Genomic DNA, 21119 nt, shown 5'->3' with positions numbered 1-21119 from the left:
CCCAGCCACTCTGCGGCATGTGGGATCTTCCCGGACCGGGGCACGAACCCGTGTCCCCTGCACCGGCAGGCGGACTCTCAACCACTGCGCCACCAGGGAAGCCCTCAGTATGATTTTTAAGTTTAGATTATTTGAATATTCCAGTTAAAAAGTGGTAACCCAAACCACTTTGGAAAACTGCTTGGTGGTATTTACTAAAGCTTGATACTCTATGATCCAGCTTGATATCCTATGGGTCTCCTTCTGTGTACATAAACATCATGCATATGTTCATGAAAAGACTTGTACTGGAAAGTTTATAACAGCACTATTTGTAATAGTGCCTACTAGAAATTACCCAAATGCTCACCAACAGTAGAATAAATTTTGGTATATTCACACAATGTAATACTATAGAGAAATGAAAATTGAAAGATCTGCCAAGTATATCTCCACAGTATGGTTGCTGAATAGTAGGAATGATTCTCACAAATACAGTATTGAGAGAAAGAAGTCTAAAAGAGAATTTGCTGTATGTCTGGTTCTGTTTATGTCAGTTATAAAATTAGGCAAAATCTAATTTAAGCTGTTAGAAGTCCATGTAGTGACATTGCTGATAGGGTGGGGGAGTAGTGACTGGCAGGGAGGATGAAGGGAACTCCTGCAGTGCTGTTAATAGTCTGTTTCCTGATACAGGTGTGTTCCGTTTGGGAAAACTCATCAAGCTGAAAAATTATATTTTGTGTACTTTGCTTCATGTATAGTCATGAAAGTTTTAAAAAAATCCACAAATATATATACCACAAACCTATTGCATTATACATTCGATGATATTGAGGTGCCAGTCTGCATACACTATTTTTGTCCAGCATCCTTGTTTTGTTTTGTTTTTAATAAATTTGATTTGAACATAATTGAATACAGTTGTGGAAATCTGATAGTCACAGATGAATTCTTAATTTAGATGAGCTGTTTTTTTCCTTAATTTCCCATACCCCTATTTATCTGTTATGTTTATTTATTATTTTTTTAAACACTTTCATATTTTTTTGTTTATTTGGCTACTCCGGGTCTTAGTTGCAGCAAGCGGGAACTTTAGTTGCAGAATGTGGGAGCTAGTTCCCTGACCAGGGATGGAACCCAGGCCCCCTGCATTGGGAGCGCAGATCCTGAGCCACTGGACCACCAGGGAAGTCCCCAGCATCCTTGTTTAATCATCAGAGAATTATAACAACAAAGGGCAGAAAGGTGGGCATCCTTTCTGAGTCTCCTGGACGTTGGTAGTTTTCTTGGGCTTCCTACATATTGGCATAAATTGCCCCTGTCAGTAAATAGGGATGAGGAGGATCCTTGATCGCAGAGCAAGCATCCTTTTAATAAAAAGGATTAATAAAAATCCTTTTAAAATCCTTTTTAATAAAAAGGATTGGCCCTGGAGGGTGACATGAGGCATGTGGGCCTGGCTTAAGGCAGCACCTTCTTGGTCACTCTTATTTAAGGGACCAGAGAGTTCTGCCAAATTAATTGGCAAAACCCGTTACACTACTCTGTAGACTTTGTGGGTGAAACAAAGTAAATTTGCACTGTTTTAACTGACTTACATCTGGGGGAAGGATAGGAATTAGTAGGCTGTTTTATCAAGTTATTCTTTTTAGCATAGTCCACAGGAAGGATAATATTTAAGAATTTAAGACCTGTTTTTAGGAATCCCCTGGCGGACCAGTGGTTAGGACTCTGTGCTTTAAACTGCCGAGGGTGCGGGTTCGATCCCTGCTTGGGGAACTGAGATCTTATAAGCTGTGTGGCGTGGCCGGGGAAAACAAAAAAAAGACGTTTTTTTTAGGCTTCAATTTCCATTAATACAAATAGATTTTTTTTTTTAACTTTAAGCTTATGTGTATTTAATTTTTATAAATTTTCTTACGTCTAAAAATAATATATGCTTGTCATAACAGATTCATCAATACAGAAATGATTAAAAAACAAAAAGCTTTTTCTAGTTCCACTTGTAGACCCTTTTTTGTGTCTGTACATACCATAAATTTACTGATTCGAAGATGCATTTTATTATCCCATATTTTAACATATCTGAAATTGGGATGTGTCTTTCCCTAGCTATCCGCTAGGTGGCAGTCATGATGGAGTTGTCATCTCCCGGACATGGGAAATTTGGTCATAGCTGTTCGTATTGTCTTCACTTCAGTTGAGTTATATACCTTGTTGATACTACATGGCTTGAATTTAATTGCTGTTATAAGTGTCTTGAAAAGAACTGCACTATGTGACTTGGCTTTAAGGCAAAAAGTTAGTTTGTGTGCAGAAAGGCACAGAAAAGGCAGCAAGGAGTAAATTTAATATGAATGAAGCAAATATTCATTATTGGAAGGATAACCACAGTTCTGTTTCCTTGCAAAGTAAAAACCAAGCGCTTTATGGAATCAAGAATGTGAGCTATTCTTTGAGTAAGTGAAGATATGCTGCATTTTATTCCTGAAACATGCGCAAAAGCATTCCCTATCACAAGCCAAGCAATGCAACTTGACAAAATTGCCAAATCCTGTGAAATAGATGGTTGGTGTGACCAATTCATGCGCCATACAGGACTATTGGTGGGCACTGTGTCATAACTTTAATTGCTCACTCCTCCTTATAAATGAATTTAATGATTTTGATAATCTTTTTATGTGTTTATTCAGTGTTTTACACCTATTGAGATAGTCATTTGGTTTTTCTGTTTTAAACTATTAATACATTTTCAGATGTCAAACCATCCTATATTTCTGGGAAAGCAGCTTGCTATTTCATTTTAAATTAGTAGTTATCTTGTGGACGTCTTTTCAGTTTATTATGTAAGGATTTATCTTATTCTTTTTAATGATTCTCTTATTTTTCTATTGTATGAATATACTATAATTTTTTAAATGGCTGCCTTATCGATGTGCATGATTTCCAGTTTTTGCTATTAAAAATGATGTAGCAGGGGACATTTTTCTACATATACCTTTATATACCTAGGCTAATGTTTCTATATAATAAATTCCTAGAAACGCTGTGCATTTTCATTATTTGAGGAAATTAATTAATTAATTTTTTGCATTACGCGGGCTTCTTACTGTTGTGGCCTCTCCCGTTGCGGAGCACAGGCTCCGGACGCGCAGGCTCAGTGGCCATGGCTCACGGGCCCAGCCGCTCCGCGGCACGTGGGATCTTCCCGGGCCGGGGCACGAACCCGTGTCCCCTGCATTGGCAGGCAGACTCTCAACCACTGTGCTACCAGGGAAGCCCCTGAGGAAAGAAATTTAAAAGTTAATTTTTAAGAAATGTTTGCTTGGTTTAGAAATGTCAGTCATTGTTGGAAAATATACCAACATGCTAACAGTGGTTGTCTCCGGGGTGATGGGCTTATGTGTGATTTTTTTTTTTAAACTTTAGTAGTAAAAATGGAACTTACTTAAAAAAAAAAAATTGCTTAGGAAGCCAAATACTACTTTAGAAGTTCTGGGATTGTGAGCAATTGGAGGGTAGGAACTGTTGTAGTTGCCAGATAATTCATCTAGCATAATGCAAAACACATGGAACAGATTCAAAAGGTGTTTATAGAAGTAAGTTGAATTCATTTTTTTGAGTTTAACAGAGAGAAAACTTACTGTTCATTCTTTTTTTAGGGCTTTTTGATTAACTCAAAACCAGAGAATGCCTGTGAACCCATAGTGCCTCCGCCACTAAGAGACAATTCATCTGGCACTTTCATCGTGTTGATTAGAAGACTTGATTGTAATTTTGATGAAAAGGTAATGTTTCTTTTTCATTTTTCTGTTACTGTTTGTTTAGTTAGCTAGTTTAAATACTCCCTTATTTCAGAAAGCCTTTAAGAAAGTTTACACAATTCATTCAGATTAAAAAAAATAGAGTAAGGACAAAAAAAAATGAGGAGATGGTGAAGGCAAGAAAGACAGCAGTGAGTTTACTTAATTCTTATTCATTTGCTATAAAATTTACTCTAAGCTTTTAGCTGCCAGTACAAAGAGGAAAACGCCATCAGTTTTATGATTCGCAGTTTTAGTAAGACTGAAAATAAATAAATAGACTAGGACATAAATAATTACTATTGGTTCTAAGAATTTTCATGTGGTGATTGGGCATCTTGAACTGTGGTTTAATAGTGGTCTTGCTTGATCTAACCTAGGAATGGAAATGTTAATCTATAGTTTCATGCCTTCACCCTTCCAGTATAATTACTGCATCTGTATCTGTATCTTTGTTGATATTGGGATTTCTCTCTTGTAATAAGCTGACTCTGTCACTTGTATAAAGTTTGTCTCCATGGAGTGGGTTAAGCTGGCATTTCAGATAGTAAAACAAAGTTTGCCATAGAACTTCCCTCACTATCATCAGTGCCACTCTGAAGGTATGGGTTTTTAGTTTTGGGGTTTTTTTTTTTTTTTGATACTTTTAGTACTGTCTTTACAATTCTGTTTTTGGATTGGCCTTGTTAGGAGAGCCAGATTGAGGCCTGTTACTTTTACCTGACTATCTCAAACCTGAATGTCTCGCATGTATCTTAGAGAACAGATGTGGGATATTATTTCATGTACCTTCCATGCTTGATCTTAGATGATTTGTCTATTAACTAGGAAAGGCTGCCCTGACTCCTGCTGTGCCTGAATTTTTGTCTCTGCTCCTTTCATTTCATGAAAGAAATGACACCTCCATAATAAACTTATTAAATTAATAAAGTAATAACTGTAAAAGGGTTTGAAAATGTAGAGCATTTTGTAAATAATAAGTATTGTTACTATTGTATATTAATTCCAAATTTAAACTCTCAATTGCCTTTAAATGGGAAAATAGAGCTTGAAGTCAAATGTATTAGATTTCCTTCTCTTCAGGGTTGTTATGTCTTTTGAATTTAAACCATTTTAAGATTTGATCCAGAACTAAACTATAATAATTACAGGTTGTTCCAACAAAAATGAAATATTATTGTAATATTTCATTAATTTCATGCCACTAAGAAACTAAAAGTAAGCTAATTCTGCTGATTTCAAGGTTTATTGCATCATTAAGGTATGTAATTTTCGTCTCAAGTCAAGTCTTTGGTAACTAGAAACTAGAATATACCTCTTTTTTTTTTTTTTTTAAATAACTTTCTTCTTTTAGGTGGGGAAGGGAGGTGGTTCACTGTAAAATTTAGGGAAATACTGCCATTGAATATTTATTTTTGAGGGTGAAAACCCAACCCAGGAATGAATAGGACGGTTTGTTTGTTCTCTTATCCCTTTATTGGATCCTCATCATGAGTCTGAGTACTTCTAATGGAATTTCCTGGTTTAGCTATTACTCCAGCTCATCTCTTTCCACTTCCTGCCTTGAATTTTATGCTGTAGCCGTAGAACCTACTGAAATCTCTCAACTTGCTGTGTCTTTGTGCCTTTACACACATTATTTTCTCTGTCCAAGATGACCTTTATCACCTATATTTCTGACTGTTTCATCATTTAAGTGCTAGCTGAGAAAGTTACCTCTTCTGGAAGCCTTACTTTTCTTTCTACCCTCTCTCTGGCAGAGTGAATGATTCCAGTTCAATGTGCCACCCTCCACTTTGTAAATACCTCCTTTGTATCTCTTTATCACAATATTATTTTTTATTATATATATTTCACTTATATGCGAGCTTACTGTGTTTAGAGTTCATGTTTGAATTATATTTAAATATCTAATTTGTATCATAGTGCATAGTAGGAGAGCAATAAAGGTTTGTTAAATCAAACTGTGTAGTGTAGTAAGCCTTCTACTTACATGTATATTGCATTCTTTAAAAGTATGTACATGTAAAAGTGTTTAGATTGAGGATTCTCATCTTAGAAAGGAAAATGTTAAAAATTTTCTTATTATAACTGACCATGTAGACGTAGTCTTAATGGATAAAGTTCTATTGTATACATTTTCTTTAACTTTGTTATTTTTCCTTCACAAATATACAGCACGGTCTGTTATAGCCATTTAAGGGTAAAGATTTCATACTCATGTTGTTCCTAATGATTTCTGTCTTTGTCTCAGTTATATTAAGTTTACAAGACATTAATTTACAAGGGAGACATTGATTTTAATCAAGGTCTGGAAACAGGCTGCATACATTTGAATCCCATCTTTATCATTCATTAGCAGTGTGATCTTAGGCAAGTTGTTTTATCCCTGTATGCCTCAATTTCTTTATGTGTAAAATAGAATTTTAAATGTTCCCTACATCAGAGGATTGTTATGAGAATCAAATGAAATAATCACTGTTAAATGCTTATCAAACAGTGCCTTGCACACAGTAAGTAGGCAGTAGGTAATAGCTATTAATGTTTTAGTGATTTTTTTCATTACTGGTGTAAAATAGAATGAGGGTAAAGATGGCAAAGATGCTGACTGTATTAGTCTGAGAAGTCCCATAATCTACTGTCTGCAAGCTGGAGCATCAGGAAAGCCAGTGGTATAATTCAGTTAGAGTCTGAAGGCCTGAGGACCCGGGTATTTGATGGTGTTAAGTTCTGGAGTCCTGAGGCCCAAGAACCAAGAGCTCTGACGTCCAAGGGCGGGAGAGGGTGGATGTCAAGAAGAGAGAGAGGGAATTTACCCTCCCTTCACGTTTTGTTCTGTTTGGAACCTCAAGGAATTTGATGATGCCCACTCACATTGGTGAGGGTGGATCTTCTTTACTCAGTCTACTGAATGAAATGCCAATCACTTCCAAAAGCCCCTCACAGACACACCCCCAAATAATATTTTACCAGCTATCTGGACATCTCTTAGCCCAGTCAAATTGAGACATAAATTTAGTTCGAACCTTTCAGAAACGAAATCATTGGCTGATAAGTCACCCTGTGATATAGTAACTCATGTCAGTTGATGTGTAAAATTTTTAATTTAGCTTATAAAGGACAGTTTAATCATGCCAGTGTGTAATGTATACAAAATAAGTTTCATAAATATACAAGGATAAGAATTATGAATCACCTATCAAGTGTAGGGTGAATGGATAAGGATAAATTCATCATGATTACTGGAGAAACATCTGGAGTCTCATCCCAAAGAAAATTTCCTTTCTAAGGGTGGTTACTGGTGGATTGGCTCTTAGCTTTATGAGATATAATCTTCAGATCAGAAATCTATGACTGTATTTTTTTGGGCTAAATTGATGATTAAGTTTTGTATTAACGGAACCTAACTGTTTACAATTTATGTATGCTGCTTCTCTTCTGAATTGCAAATAAATAGCTCTTTGTAGATAATCAATAGTGGTTCATTCATGTATTTAGCCACAGTTTTATGTGAATACACTGACTTAAGAAAATAGCTCATTTTCTTATTCCTGATGTAGCATCCTGAGACTGAGTACTGAGAAAAGCTTAATTCAGCACCATACTGTGTGCTACAGTTGAGAGTAGTTGCAAGGTTGTTTTTTTTGTCATGCCTGCTATCCAAAGTGATACCCAGATTATCTCAGACAAATAAGAATTGGCCCTATTTTACAGAGCTTTCCTTGGAGAAGGGAACTCTTTCCGTTGTAGATAGCAGAAGGGAAAAGAAGTACGAAATAAAATTGTATCAAGATATTTCAAATGATTAATGGTGATGGATATTTCAGGGTTTACTTTTTATAATTCTTTAGATTTTTTTGAAGATGAATATTATGCTGTAATTAAAGAAACCTAGACTTCTCTTATTCTTTCTTAAAAGTAAATGATGAAGTGAAAGTTATGTGTTAACAATAAAGGAAATGGCAGATTTTCTATATACAAACTATCCCAAGTGGTTTGTAACTCAGGGTAGCCAATAATACAGCTGAAATGCAATTAACAGTTTTTGGAGGGTAGGAAATTGAATCATTTGTAACATTTTAAGATAGAATACTGTTTTAATTTTTTTACCTTTTGTCAAGAGAAGCACATTTGAACCTTTTAATCTGTCTTGCCTTGGAGAGATACAGCAAAACTCATACTCAGAGTCAGTATTTGGATATGTGGAATGTCCAGAAGGCCAGTAAGAAGAACTGTTGATTACATGCCAGCTGCTTAATCTGAAAACAGTCACTTTTACTCACACTGACAAAAACTGTATCTTCTGAAAAATACAGCTCTTTAGAGCAGGGGTCCCCAAGGGCCCTGGGCTGTGGACAGGGTCCCAGGCCTGTTAGGAACCATGCCGCACGGCAAGAGGTGAGCAGAGGACGAGGGAGTGAAGCTTCATCTGCCGCTCCCCAGCACTGCATTACCGCCTGAGCCCCTCCACCCCGCCTTTCCCCAGCCGTGAAAAAGTTGTCTTCCACAAAACTGGTCCCTGGTGCCAAAAAGGTTGGGGACCGCTGGCTTTAGAGGAAAAGCAAAGCGATGTTATTTTGTTTATCTTTGTGCAGTTGTTCTTCACTGTGCCAAAATATAATTGTTTGGAAATGTTAGTTTTTGGTGAGTATTTGAAATTAAGAAAACATTGCTGGCTCTTTGGTAAATAAGTCAAGGCTTCATTAAATCTTTTAGTTAGAAAAATGACTTTGTAGCATTCTGAGGCAGAGAGTTCTCAGAAGACTTGAATTGGCATCCCAGTGGGAAGTAAAATTTTTTTTAATTTTGTAAAAATACGTGGTTATTTCAAGAACATTAAAATAATCACTTAAAATAGAACTTTTCTAAACTATACAGAGTTCTGTGTTTATAGCCAAATAAACATTAGTTATCAGAAATCTGTCTGTCATTGTAGTCCAAGATATTTCTACCTTATGGTTTTAATGCTAAGTCAACAACTTCTTCAAATAGTCAATTTACTTTATTTTAACTGAACTCAAGGGAAGCTTGGTAAACAGAAATGGTGCAATGCATGTACTTCTGCTGAATTTTACGCTCTAGTGATTGTTTTTTTGAAGGGCATGATAGTTTATTTAAAAAAATTGTACCACACTGATCATAATGAGCAGCATACACATTATGATGGCTTTTCTCTTGGGTATTAATATTGCAGTATTTTTGTATACTGAAATGTTTCAGTAAGACCAAGAACATTAGAGATATAAAATGAACACTAATAATGCCGGTGTCCTACCCTACAGAATTAATTTAAACCCCTTATGAATCAGTGGCATTATAATGTTATATAGTTATGAAGAATGAAAGTTCTCTTCTAAATAGGCAGCATGAACTTATACTTCCTTTTTCTTTAATCTTTAGTTTTTATAATTTAAGCTATGTCCACCCTTGTCAAAGCACAATCATACAAGACACCTCAGGTAATTTCCATGCTACCATTGCACAAGTTTAGTGATTTTTACTTAAACAAACAAAAAAAAATCAAACCAATGTCAAAAAAGGAGGCAAATAAAGCTGATTTTCCAATCATTTGTAAAGCATAGTGCATATTTGTCCAACACAGACTCAAACTTAAATTAAATGCTGTCATTATAATCTCCAAACTTCTGCAATAAAATTAACATTTATATATATATATGGGTTTTGTTTATGGAACTGTATTTTGCAATCAACAAGTGAAAGTTACTTTTTAAAGAACAATATATTTGGTTACAGTTCCACATGTTGGTAGTAGAGACAAAGCCACATGATGTTAAACCTGGCTCTAAGTTACCTAAGGTATAAAATTTTGATCAAAATTATGATACTCTGATCTTAAAAATTCAACTCACGTGAGGTTACGTTTTAGAGTAAATGTGCTGTTGAGTAATCATTTCAATAGTCTTCTCTTTGTATGACTATCTGCAAATTGGCCCTTTTCTTTAATCAATGTGACTCACCAACTTTTAAAACTGACCTCTTTACTTCTATGTTACCATTTTCTAGTGATTATTTTTGAAAAATATAGCTGCAGGAGGCTGAAAGGACTTAGATATTATTCCCTCTACATTTTTTTTTGAGGGGGTGCTTAGATGGAGTTACATTTGGATTAAAGATGATAAGGAATATATTGGTACTCATTTTCTGTTGGAATGTGACTTTTACCAAACTTAGCTGGGGTACAAACCCCTACTTGACCTGACTTCTGTCTCTGTCTAAAGTCACATCTGTACTTTGCCTGTCCCCTTACCTTAATCGTCAAGACTTTACAAATCCCCCTATGTGCTGAGCAGTCTCTCCCTGTCTGTCTTGGTTTCTACCATGTCCTTCATCTGGAATATCTTCCTTCTGCTTGTCTGTCTGGGAAATCTGACTTTGTTTTAGGTCTAAGATGAAGTTTCATCTCCTATCTGAAACCTTCCCTGATTTTCTTCAAGGCAGAATAGATCACTTCTTCTTTTATATATTTCTTATTTAATCCCATGTCAGTCTCTGTGAGGGAAAAGATAGTGTTTTAGATTCTACAACTCAGATGCTTAATACGTTGTATGGCCCTTGGTAGATGATTAATAAATATTTGCTGAATGAACTAATTTAGAAAATCCTAAGGGCTTACAATTAAATTTAACTGGATTAGGGAATAAACAGTATTATTGGAACCTTTTATTGGCTTCATGTTCATTTCACTTAATGCTCTTGGAAATATTTCTAAACCTAGATATTCATTTATTCCACAAACATTTTTCTCTAGGTCCCAATTTTTATGAGAATTAAAAAGTTAAAATAAACATTTTTTGGATTATTTATGTGACTTTATTGTCATAATAACAAGGAATAAAATTTTTGGAGTGAAATTTTATCATCTTACAAAATAGGCATCCAGTTTTTCTTTCTAGGCTTACCTTTCATTATTCTCTCTCAGGCCTCCAGGCTGATACATTACATGGTATTCTCAGAACTGCACTTTTATTTCAGTAGTATTAATAAGCAAGTAGATATGAGCTTGGGTAGAAATTAAATTCTCAAATATCTCAGAATCATCTAATATAATTATTTAAGTTTTCTTACTCTTTTCTGTATTTCTACAAAGTAACTTATAGCATTTGTTACTAATCTACTTCAGAATCCTGTATCAAAGTTTTCATTAATTAAATAATACTCGGTAGATGGAAACATTTCTACCCATATATGGTTCAAACAGCTTTGTGCTACTAGTTCTTTAATTTATTCATTTATTCCTTTCTTCTACCCTTTGATAAAAATACCTGTGTTTTAATAATTAGATTCCTTTATATACAAATTTATTCAGTATTAAAACAACAAAGCAAATTCTCTTCTTTTACTGGGAAAGTAACATTCAATAAATAAAAAAGATGAAAAACAGTAAATTACATGTACTTTACCCTAACCTCATGAAAGAATGTAATGCCAGTAACTTAATTTACATAGCTCTTCAACACACATTCTTTTTTTTTTAAGTATTGTTGATTTACAATATTATATTAGTTTCAGGTGTACAACATAGTGATTCAGAACTTTTAAGGATTATACTTCATAATGTTATTATAAAACATTGGCTTTGTTTCCCTGTGCTGTACAATATATCTTTGTTGCTTACCTATTTTAATCCTATACTCCTATCTTGCCCCTTCTCTGTCCCCAATGGTAACCACTAGCTTGTTCTCTATATTTGTGAATCTGTCTGTTTTGCTATATACATTTGTTTTATTTTCTTAGATTCCATGCATAAATGATAACATAGAGTATTTGTCTTTCTCTGTCTGACTTATTTCACTAAGCTTTATACTTTCTTGGTCCATCCATGTTGTTGCAAATGGCAGAATTTCATTCTTTTTCATGGCTGAATAATATTCAGTTATATAGCGCATCTTCTTTAACCATTCATCTATTGACGGACGTTTAGGTTGCTTCTATACCTTAGCTATTGTAAATAATGCTGCTGTGAACATCGGGATGCACGTATCTTTTCAAATTAGTGTTTTCGTTTTCTTTGGGTATATTCCCAGGAGTGGAATTGCTGGATGATATGGTAGTTCTGTTTTTAGTTTTTTGAGGAACCTCAGTAGTGTTTTCCATAGTGGCTGCACCAATTTACATTCCCACCAACAGTGCAGGAGCGTTCCCTTTTCTCCACATCCTTGTCAACATTTGTTATTTGTAGGCCTTTTGACGATAGCCATTCTGACAGGTGTTTGGTGATATCTCATTGTGGTTTTCATTTGCATTTCCCTGAAAATTAGCAATTTTGAGCATTTTTTCATGTACCTGTTAGCCATCTGTATGTCTTCTTTGAAAAATGTCTATTCAGGTCTTCTGCCCACTTTTAAATTGGGTTGTTTGTTTTTGATATTGAGTTGTATGAGCTGTTCATATGTTTTGGATATTAACCCCTTATCAATCGTATCATTTGCAAATATTTTCTCCCACTCAGTGAGTTGTCTTTTTGTTTTATCAGTGATTTCCTTTGCTGTACAAAAGCCTTAAGCTTAATTCAGTCCCATTTGTTTATTTTTGCTTTTATTTTTTTTTTGCCTTAGGAGACAGAGCCAAAAAATATTGGTTTGATTTATGTCAAAGAGTGTTCTGCTTGTGTGCTCTTCTAGGAGTTTTATGGTTTCGGTTCTTAAATTTAGGTCTCAAATACATTTTGAGTTTATTTTAGTATATGGTATGAGGGAATGTTCTAATCTCATTGTTTTACATGTAGCTGTCCAGTTTTCCTGGCACCATTTATTTATGAGACTGTCTTTTCTCCGTTGTATATTCTTACCTCCTTTGTCATAGATTCCACACACATTGTTTTGCTTCAAAATCAAGTTATTCATATTACTCAGATACACATTAAATGAAGAATGTCTAGTTAAGGAAGAAAGATGGGATCTAAAGAAAGAGGGAAAGATGGCTTATGTCATTGAAGTCCTATTAATGAGAGTGAAAACGTCATTAGGGTCTAATACCGTCTTCCATAGAGTAGCTCTTCCCAACATGGCCTGTAGTGATCCTAAAATAACCTGTAGGAAAGAATTATGTTGGATTTAATCTTGGCAGGATTGCTTGCCACAGTTCTGGATCTTATTTCAACAATTGATTATTCCCTACTGTACTGTAATGTTTCCAGGAATTTTTATCCTGTAGATAGAATTAACAGTTTTTACATTCACACTCTGAATTCTCTACTGTTGTTCCATTCTCATCTGCCTTGCTTTGATCATTTGAGAAAGAGATTTTACTTCTTAATTTCTTCTTACTTCAGATGAAAGAAGATCATAGCTAGGTTTTGAAAATTATCTCTATTCTCTAAGTCCCCCATTAATTTCTTTAATTCATCTCTTTCCCTTATAGGGAAAACAACTTTCTTTCTGTGTTAGATATCCAAGTTGGGAAAAAGGGTAGTTTGTGCCCAGGCTGATGGTTGAGTCATGGTTGCTTTCTGTTGCCAGTTCTGAAAGTAAAGAAAATGTTTTCCAGAGAATTTTTTTCAGTTGGCATTTGGAAAGATTTAGAAGCAGAGTTATACTACATTTTCTGCAGAGGATCCATAGAGGTTGGACAGTAAAGTGAAGCTTCAGTTTTCAGATTGCTGCAAGTGCCAAAACCCACTGTATAGCCAAGATGGACAGAAGAGGCCAGGCTCCAAAACCATCAGTATCTGTGTTATGCTTTTTTGTTTTGGCTTTTTACCTTTGTGTTTTAAAACATAGCATTCACAGAAAAGATATTCATAATGTATGTATGTACAATTTAAATAGTAAAATAAATATCTGAGTACTCTTCAGCTTAAGAGAGACCTGTTACTAATGTTAATTAGTTAATGTTGTTAATTACTTTAACCAGACTTCATTGAAGACTTTGTTAGGTAAATCTTTTAGATTTTATTTCATTTACAGATTGTGTTAAACTAGTATTAATATCTTATTTTCATGAAGGAGCTTCCTATTTGGAATATTTTTACAATAATTTCAAATGTTTTAATAAAGTGATGTCAAGTGTACCACAAAGTGATCGCTAACTAAAGCTGCTCATTTTCTGTCTTGTGTTTGAAAAGCTTGTGATAGGAAAGATTCTTTGCTGAGGCCAGGGCAAACCCCAGCCAACAGTACTATGCATTTCCTATTTCTTTACTATAGATTCTTTCTTTTTGCCCTGTAATATTTTCTTTCTCTCGCTTGATTCTAGCCTAAGAAAACACCATGGGTATATCTTTTCTCACTTCAGTTTCTTGGGAGTAGGACTTAATGTTTTATGGAGTTCTGTGTGCTGAGCTTACAGTATAGTGCTTAGAACATCAAAATGAGTAGGCAGTAAAGGGAGGAGTATGCTCAGAGATCTGTCACTGGGTGGCGCTGAGCATCAAAGTCTCATTGCCCCATCAGTTGTTTTTCAAGTGCAGTATGAATCCTTGTCATTACTTGGAAATTCCTAGTAGGCTGATAGCAAGTTTCGATTTATCCTTTTGTTGCACAACAGTTTCTTCCAAAAAGCTTTATTAACAGTGGTGGGTGGGTTAAAATGGAGCTTCTGCTGTGTTAGGATGAGAAATAATTAAGATTTGATTGGAATATGAATCCTATCAGTATCCAGAAATATGAACTTAGGTTGGATCCTTCATTTTAATTTGCACTTTAATATAGTCAGTACATAGGTAACTAGAGAATATTTTATGGATACCTTTGTTAAATTTAAATTGCAATTCTCAAAAGTAAAAATCTAGACAGCTTTTAACTGATATAGTTTATTTTAACTGGTTTAGTTCATTATATAAAAGCAAAAGTTTTTTTTTTAAGAAAAACATCTTTAAATCAATAGCAAACATCAGAAATAGCTACACATAAAGGTTTATTTGGGTTTTCTTAATGTCACTAAGAAAAAAGGATCATTTTTGGTTTTAATCTTTAGTACTAACCATGTACTAGATATAATATTAAAACTTCATTAGAAACAGTCACATTCAAAGACCTGAAAGTTAATGACCTTGATTTTGTGATGGTATGTTACAGAATAATATTGTTGCAATGAGTGGAAAAGCACAAATCTCTTTTCTGATTGCAGACAACCTACAGAACATTAAAAACTCACTATATGGGTTTCAAACTGTTTTGACTGCAACCCACATTAAGAAATTTATTTTTATTCATGCCTCAGTACATATACAACATGCAGCCTGTAATAAAGTTTCATGAAACAGTACTTACCTGTATTAGCTATGATACTCTGGTAAATGAAATTTCCTTTTATTAAAAAAGTTCACCCAGGTCCACTAAATTGTTTTATTACCTACAGTTTTCAATACCCTCGATATTTAAAAATTGCTTTCCCATGTACTAAGATTGACTTTAAAATGCTGCCACTGGGACATAATAAAATCTTTAATTAATTTTTAAAGTTCCAAGGATTCTGGCTTCTGTTTTCTGTTCTACTTGAAACAGGTAAGTATGGCTTTGCATACAAACACAGATTTTACCAGCCCTACCACCAGAATTTTCTAATGAAATAAACACAACTTATCTTTAAGCCTAAATAATAAATAAACATGTACATTTGTAATATGCCATAAATCAAAAGGTCAACGCTCTCGAACATAACCTAAAATAAGAGACGGAAACATGCCTTTGTACCACCATAACAAATGTCACAAAATTTCAGCTTTGAAACCATATACTTTTCCCGATTTTTCTTGGAACTTTTTATGTACTTAATTTTTTGTTTAAAGAATAGAATTCTTACCAGGTTTACTTCTTTGTTTCTCTATTATAGAAAAGAATATAAGGGTGGGGCTTCCCTGGTGGCGCAGTGGTTGAGAGTTCGCCTGCCGATGCAGGGGACACGGGTTCGTGCCCCGGTCCGGGAAGATCCCACATGCCGCGGAGCGGCTGGGCCCATGAGCCATGGCCTCTGAGCCTGCGTGTCCGGAGCCTGTGCTCCGCAGCGGGAGAGGCCACAACAGTGAGAGGCCCGCGTACCACAAAAAAAAAAAAAGAATATAAGGGTGGAGCAAGGTTAGAATGACTACTGGTAGTCTAAGCACAGAGAGAGAGGAAGTGACATTGACACTTAACATGAAGGAGAAAAACCCTTTAGGGTCCAGTAAAGCATGTTCATGATGATCCCCAAGTCACTGGAAAAGGTCAAATCGCATTTGGTGTCTTTTAATTGAGACAGCTAGGAAAATGGAAAATGTTTTAGAAAAATTTTTATCTACAATGACTGAAGTAGATGGCATGTTTTTAAGGGGGAACTAAGCAATAAATATAAGGAAATTTCATTTTTGTGGCATATATCTTTCTGGGTAAGACTGGGTAATAGTTATCTTAGTTGTAGTTTAGTTTGATTAAACAAGTATTTATATGAGAGAGATTCTTGTAGGCTTGAGATATATACCAATAAACAAGGTAGTTCCTTAAGAAACATGAAGTCTGGCATTCATAATGCTCTAAATGTTATTTTTCACATCTCTTTTTTCAAGATGATGTCAGGCTTAGTTTTCTGATAATTAACATTTTTACTAAGATGCATGAAAAAATTATCTTCTGTTAATTTTTAAGGCAATACTTTAAAATATAAATTTAGATTTCTAGTATTGTGATTTCCATTAAGGCAGCAGGATTTTGGTTTTATTATCTTTTTGAGAACAAGGATAGATTAGGGTACATTTATGTCATTAATGAAGTATGGACATCTTGACAGTGCAATCAGTTTTTTCTTCTTACAATGCCTCTTTTATTAGTGTTTTACCAATTCGTCCAGTCTGGAAATAAGATGAATTATTGTGTCATTCCCAGGGTTCCTTTTAGAACATGTCTTATTGAAGCCTCTTCCATTAGCAGTCCACTATCTTCTGGCATACTGGCTATTTATAATAACAAGACAGCAGTCCCATATTTCTTTAAAACTCTTGGTTAGGTGCTACCTGGTCTGTGTAATTTAATTGCAGCTAATTTGTTGATTAGATGTAAACTAGTACATTTACCACAATTTGAGCTAATGGCTCCCTAATCAGTTTCCTTAAAAAGGCAGATTTGTAGTTCAATTCAGAAGGCCTTTTCATGCAATTTTCAGTGTTGATGGCTGTTTTAGAATTTAGGTTTGTTAACTGTGCCTGCTTTTTATTTATGAATCTTTGAGTTCTTTGCCTCCATCTGACAACGTGTTTGAGGTTGCATTTTATGAATGTGAAACCTTGCACATGCATACTGAATGATTTAGGTCTTATTTCTGCCTCATGTGTTTTTGAAAATACCAGCTGCTGCTTAGTTAAAAATGTAATTTAATTTGACTGACACATGATTTTTATAGTTCATAACATGGATATATTTTCCTTGTTTGTATTCATAAGCCTGTTGATCCATATGTTAATGTGTTTCTTTTATTTAATTTCATTATTTAAAAAATCAATAACAACAACAGAAACCTTGGGGAAGCCTTCTTGTTAAAATTTTGAAAACATGTTTCTATTTTTTGTAATTCACATTTGTGCTTACAAAATTCCTTCCTATTTTAGTCATTTTCTATTTAAGTAATTTTATTATTTTATTAGAGAACAGCTTTTGATATTGATATAATTTTATATCATATTTATGGAACCAATTGCATTTTGGATGTGTGAAAGAAACAGTTTTCCTCAGCTGCTCAATGCAGTTTTAAGAATATAATGACTAGATTTAGTTACATAGCAGATTGTTGTAAATCCATTAACTTACATTCTTAACAATTTGCAGTTCAGAAAGCCTCTTGTAAAATTGATGATTATTTTGTCCCTTCTTAACTGGAAAAATTCACACATAGACTGCAGAATATTTAAGGACCCCATGAAGGCCTGTTTTGTAAATGGGAAGGTACATATAATGCGTAAGTATGTTGTAGGAAGGGGGACCCCTTCCAGGGACCAAGAGTGGACTCTTGTCTAACACTTAGAAATGAATTGTCTGAAGAGACACGTGCTGACAAAGCAAGAGAGTTTTTCGGGGCGGGGGTGGGGAGTGCCTGGGTGGAGAGCAGCAGGGTCAGGGAATCCAGGAGGACTGCTCTGCCATGCGGCTCACAGTCTTGGGTTTTATGGTGATGGGGTTAGTTTCTGGGTTGTCTCCGGCCAGTCATTCTGACTCAGGGTCCTTCCTGGTGGCACATGCATCACTCAGCCAAGATGAATTCCATCAAGAAGGATTCTGGGAGGTTGGTAGGACATGTGGACTGGCGTCTCTTCTCTCCTTTTGACCTTTCCCGAATTCTTCCGGTTGGTGGTAGCTTGTTAGTTCCGTGTTCCTAACCAGAATCTCCTGTTGTGAGATAACTCATGCAAGTGGCTATTACCTTGCCTGGCCAGGGTGGGCGGTTTCTGTCAGTGCTTCCGCTAACAACTGTAAGGCACTATATAAGATAACAAATTGATATAAATACTAAGCAGGGAGCAGTTATATGGGTGCTTGGGACAGCATGTGGAACAGGGCATGGAACAGGACAGGCAGGCTTCATGGAGGTAATGGAATTTAAAGGGCTGATTAGGCGTTCAGAAGACAAAGCCTATTCCAAGCAGAGATGATAGCATGAGCAGATAGGTTAGAAAGCACCGGATCTGTTTGGATATCCATGAGTGTCCAGATCTCTGAGGATAGTGATTGTTTCTGATTCACCTTTGAGTTCTGCATTGTGCCCAACACACAATACCTTACTTGTTATGTAAATTCAGCAAACACTTACTGAATTGAACTGTTTCTTTACATACACTTTATCATGGTTCCTGAGACCACCTACCCTGTATCTTAACATGTATCTTTGCTCACAAATATATATTTTTCAGGGAAACAAGTTAAATCATGTAATTTCAATGACTTTATGTATTAGTTGGCTTTAAAAAGAAATGTAAAACTTAAGTTTTATATTAGGAGAGAACAACTTTTGATATAAATTTTATATTTCTTAAATTGTATCTCTGGAAACAGTTGTTTTCTGGATTTGTGAAAGAAACATTTCTCCTTAGTTACTTCGTTAGCTTTTTTTGGGAACAGTTAAATGGTCATTAAAGCATCAGATAAACTAATAGCAACCCCAACCAAGTATACTTTTGTTTCAGTAAAAGCTAAGTGGAGTCTGTTCTGCTATGATAATATAATGAATAAATAATAGGTTAATATATAAGTAATAAATAAGAAATAAAGTTTAGAAGCTATTCTATTCTTCTTGAGAGATTTTTTTTCCCCTCCCCTTGGAAAGCAGTAAAATCTACGGAGAAGAGGCTGTGGAGGCTGGCATTTTCTTAAATTTTAGTTGTATAACAAACAAAATCCACCTAAAAATAAAACATGCACACATCGCAAAAGATAGTAAACTTACTTTTTTGATTATTGACTTTTCTTTGCATGACTGCAAAACATTCCTTGTAACAATTTTGTTGGCTGGTTGGTTTTCTTGCTGTTATTCCCAACATTAGAGCAGTAGGTCCTATGTTGGTGAACTATTTATGCTATTTTAATTCATTAAAAAAAAACTGCCTTATTTTCTCTCTTGTGTTTGTAATGTTATAATATGAGCTATTAATTTAACCACATATTTTATAAATTTTCTCATTCTAGTAATATGTAATGAGTGCCTGTTCTGTCAGGATATTATTTCATAGGTTCTGTAGAGACTATAAAGATGAACAAAATATTAATTCTTTGAGGCACTGCAGATTCAGGGGTTTTTGGTGGTAGGATAAAAATATCCTGATTAATGCACATTATTGTCTCTTTCAGAATTCCAGCTTTCATTTATGAGGTAGTTGTAGAGAAGTCAGTGGTAATGTAGAAGAGAATTTTACTGTTACCTGATTGGGGTTGAATACATGAGCCTCATTTTTCTTACTTAGCATTCAAATCCAGTCTGCTGAACGCTTGGGCATTCCTTTTACTCTCAGGAACTCGACGTTTTGGGCTTTCCCTTCCTCTTTGGAGCTTGACTCAGGTCTTATCTTTATTGAATTACGGTAGAATTTTGAATCATTATTATGCTGATAACTAAAACAGAATTTCAAGGGTTTCTTACCATATTAAGTATCCAGAATTATATGTATATAGTTTTCAGAGTATTCAAAAGTATTTCAAGCATTCAAAACTATTTTATATATATATATATATATATATATTTGCATACCCAATTTTCATTTTATTTAACCAGTATGCAAATAATGATCTGATCCTTCATTTTTACCAAACAGTCCAAAGGAGTTAGGTCTGGGTTTATTTTTATTTAAAACAGATTGTTATTTTAAAAGTGAGGTGTGGTAACATGTGTGGATACTTTTCAGATCTTTCATGTAAGAAAATCCTTCCTCACATCTAGCCATATTCTTATGGTGCGAAGCTTACTATTTTGGAGACTAGTTTTAGGAAAGATTATATAGCTAGTAGAACCAAAGTAAGCAACTTCAAGCTGGAGTTATTTTTAATTTTTTCAAAGCTTTAGAAAGGACTTTTAAAGAAAATCATTGATGATCATGCTAATAATAAGAATAGCTTTTATTTGATTCATTTCTATGTATCAGGCATGGTATTAAGCATTTAAAAAATTGTTTTACATATGTGAAAAATATTGTTGCCATTCTTATTTTAAAGTTGGGGAAACTGAGGATTAAGGAAGAAAAAGAATTTGCCCAAGTTTAATGCACTCGTAAGTAGCAGAGGTAGATTTGACTTCTCAAGGGCTGACGACTCTCAAGAGCCTGATCACAAGTCTCTACCTCTTTAGAGCCAGACAGGTTTATTGCTTTGGATCCTTTTGGTTTGGTAGCTTGTGTCTCTGTCCTTTATTTGCCTCTCATTTCATTTAGTACCATGAGTGAAATCAGGAAGATATCTAAAGAAGTCCTTGATAATCAATTGTAAAACACATTATGTTTCAAGAACACACTTGAGATCTGTTCTTGTATATATACATAATCTAGTTCTAGTTGTATGTTATGGGCTCGTTGATTTAAGTTTGCTGAAGTTGCGGGGCCTATGACAAAGCACTTTCTTCCTCATATCACGACTGTTTTCTGACTTGCAGGTTTTAAATGCACAGAGAGCAGGATACAAAGCAGCCATAGTTCACAATGTTGATTCTGATGACCTCATTAGCATGGGATCCAACGACAGTAAGTACAGGTATCACTTTTCTTCTCTCCTGTTTGACCAATCATTCGAAACTAAAACTTACCAGAATTTCTTTTCTTTTCTGTTTAAAAAGCAAAATTTCTTCTCCATCAGAAAGATAATTTCCAATTTATAATCCTCTTGGGATAAGTTTGTTCACAATATAAGTGGAATTGACTTGTTCTTTGCT

At 34.8% G+C, this 21119-nt stretch overlaps 1 protein-coding gene across 3 annotated transcripts in view; it reads left to right on the top strand.

The window, feature by feature from the left end:
* Positions 1-21119, top strand: part of RNF13 (ring finger protein 13) — a 140063-nt gene that overhangs the window by 63329 nt on the left and 55615 nt on the right. For 2 of the 3 annotated variants that reach the window (XM_060149636.1, XM_060149637.1), the window contains exons 4-5: positions 3645-3770; positions 20844-20931. In XM_060149636.1, coding sequence (XP_060005619.1) covers positions 3645-3770; positions 20844-20931 — 214 coding nt within the window. Of the gene's footprint in view, positions 1-3644; positions 3771-20843; positions 20942-21119 lie in introns of those variants that run through there. The other variant, XM_060149638.1, reaches the window with a different exon arrangement.

Source organism: Lagenorhynchus albirostris, chromosome 5, assembly GCF_949774975.1.
Source record: "Lagenorhynchus albirostris chromosome 5, mLagAlb1.1, whole genome shotgun sequence".
Taxonomy (NCBI): domain Eukaryota; kingdom Metazoa; phylum Chordata; class Mammalia; order Artiodactyla; family Delphinidae; genus Lagenorhynchus; species Lagenorhynchus albirostris.
The sequence above is the reverse complement of the archived record's forward strand: the minus strand, read 5'-3'. Positions and strand labels throughout refer to the sequence as shown.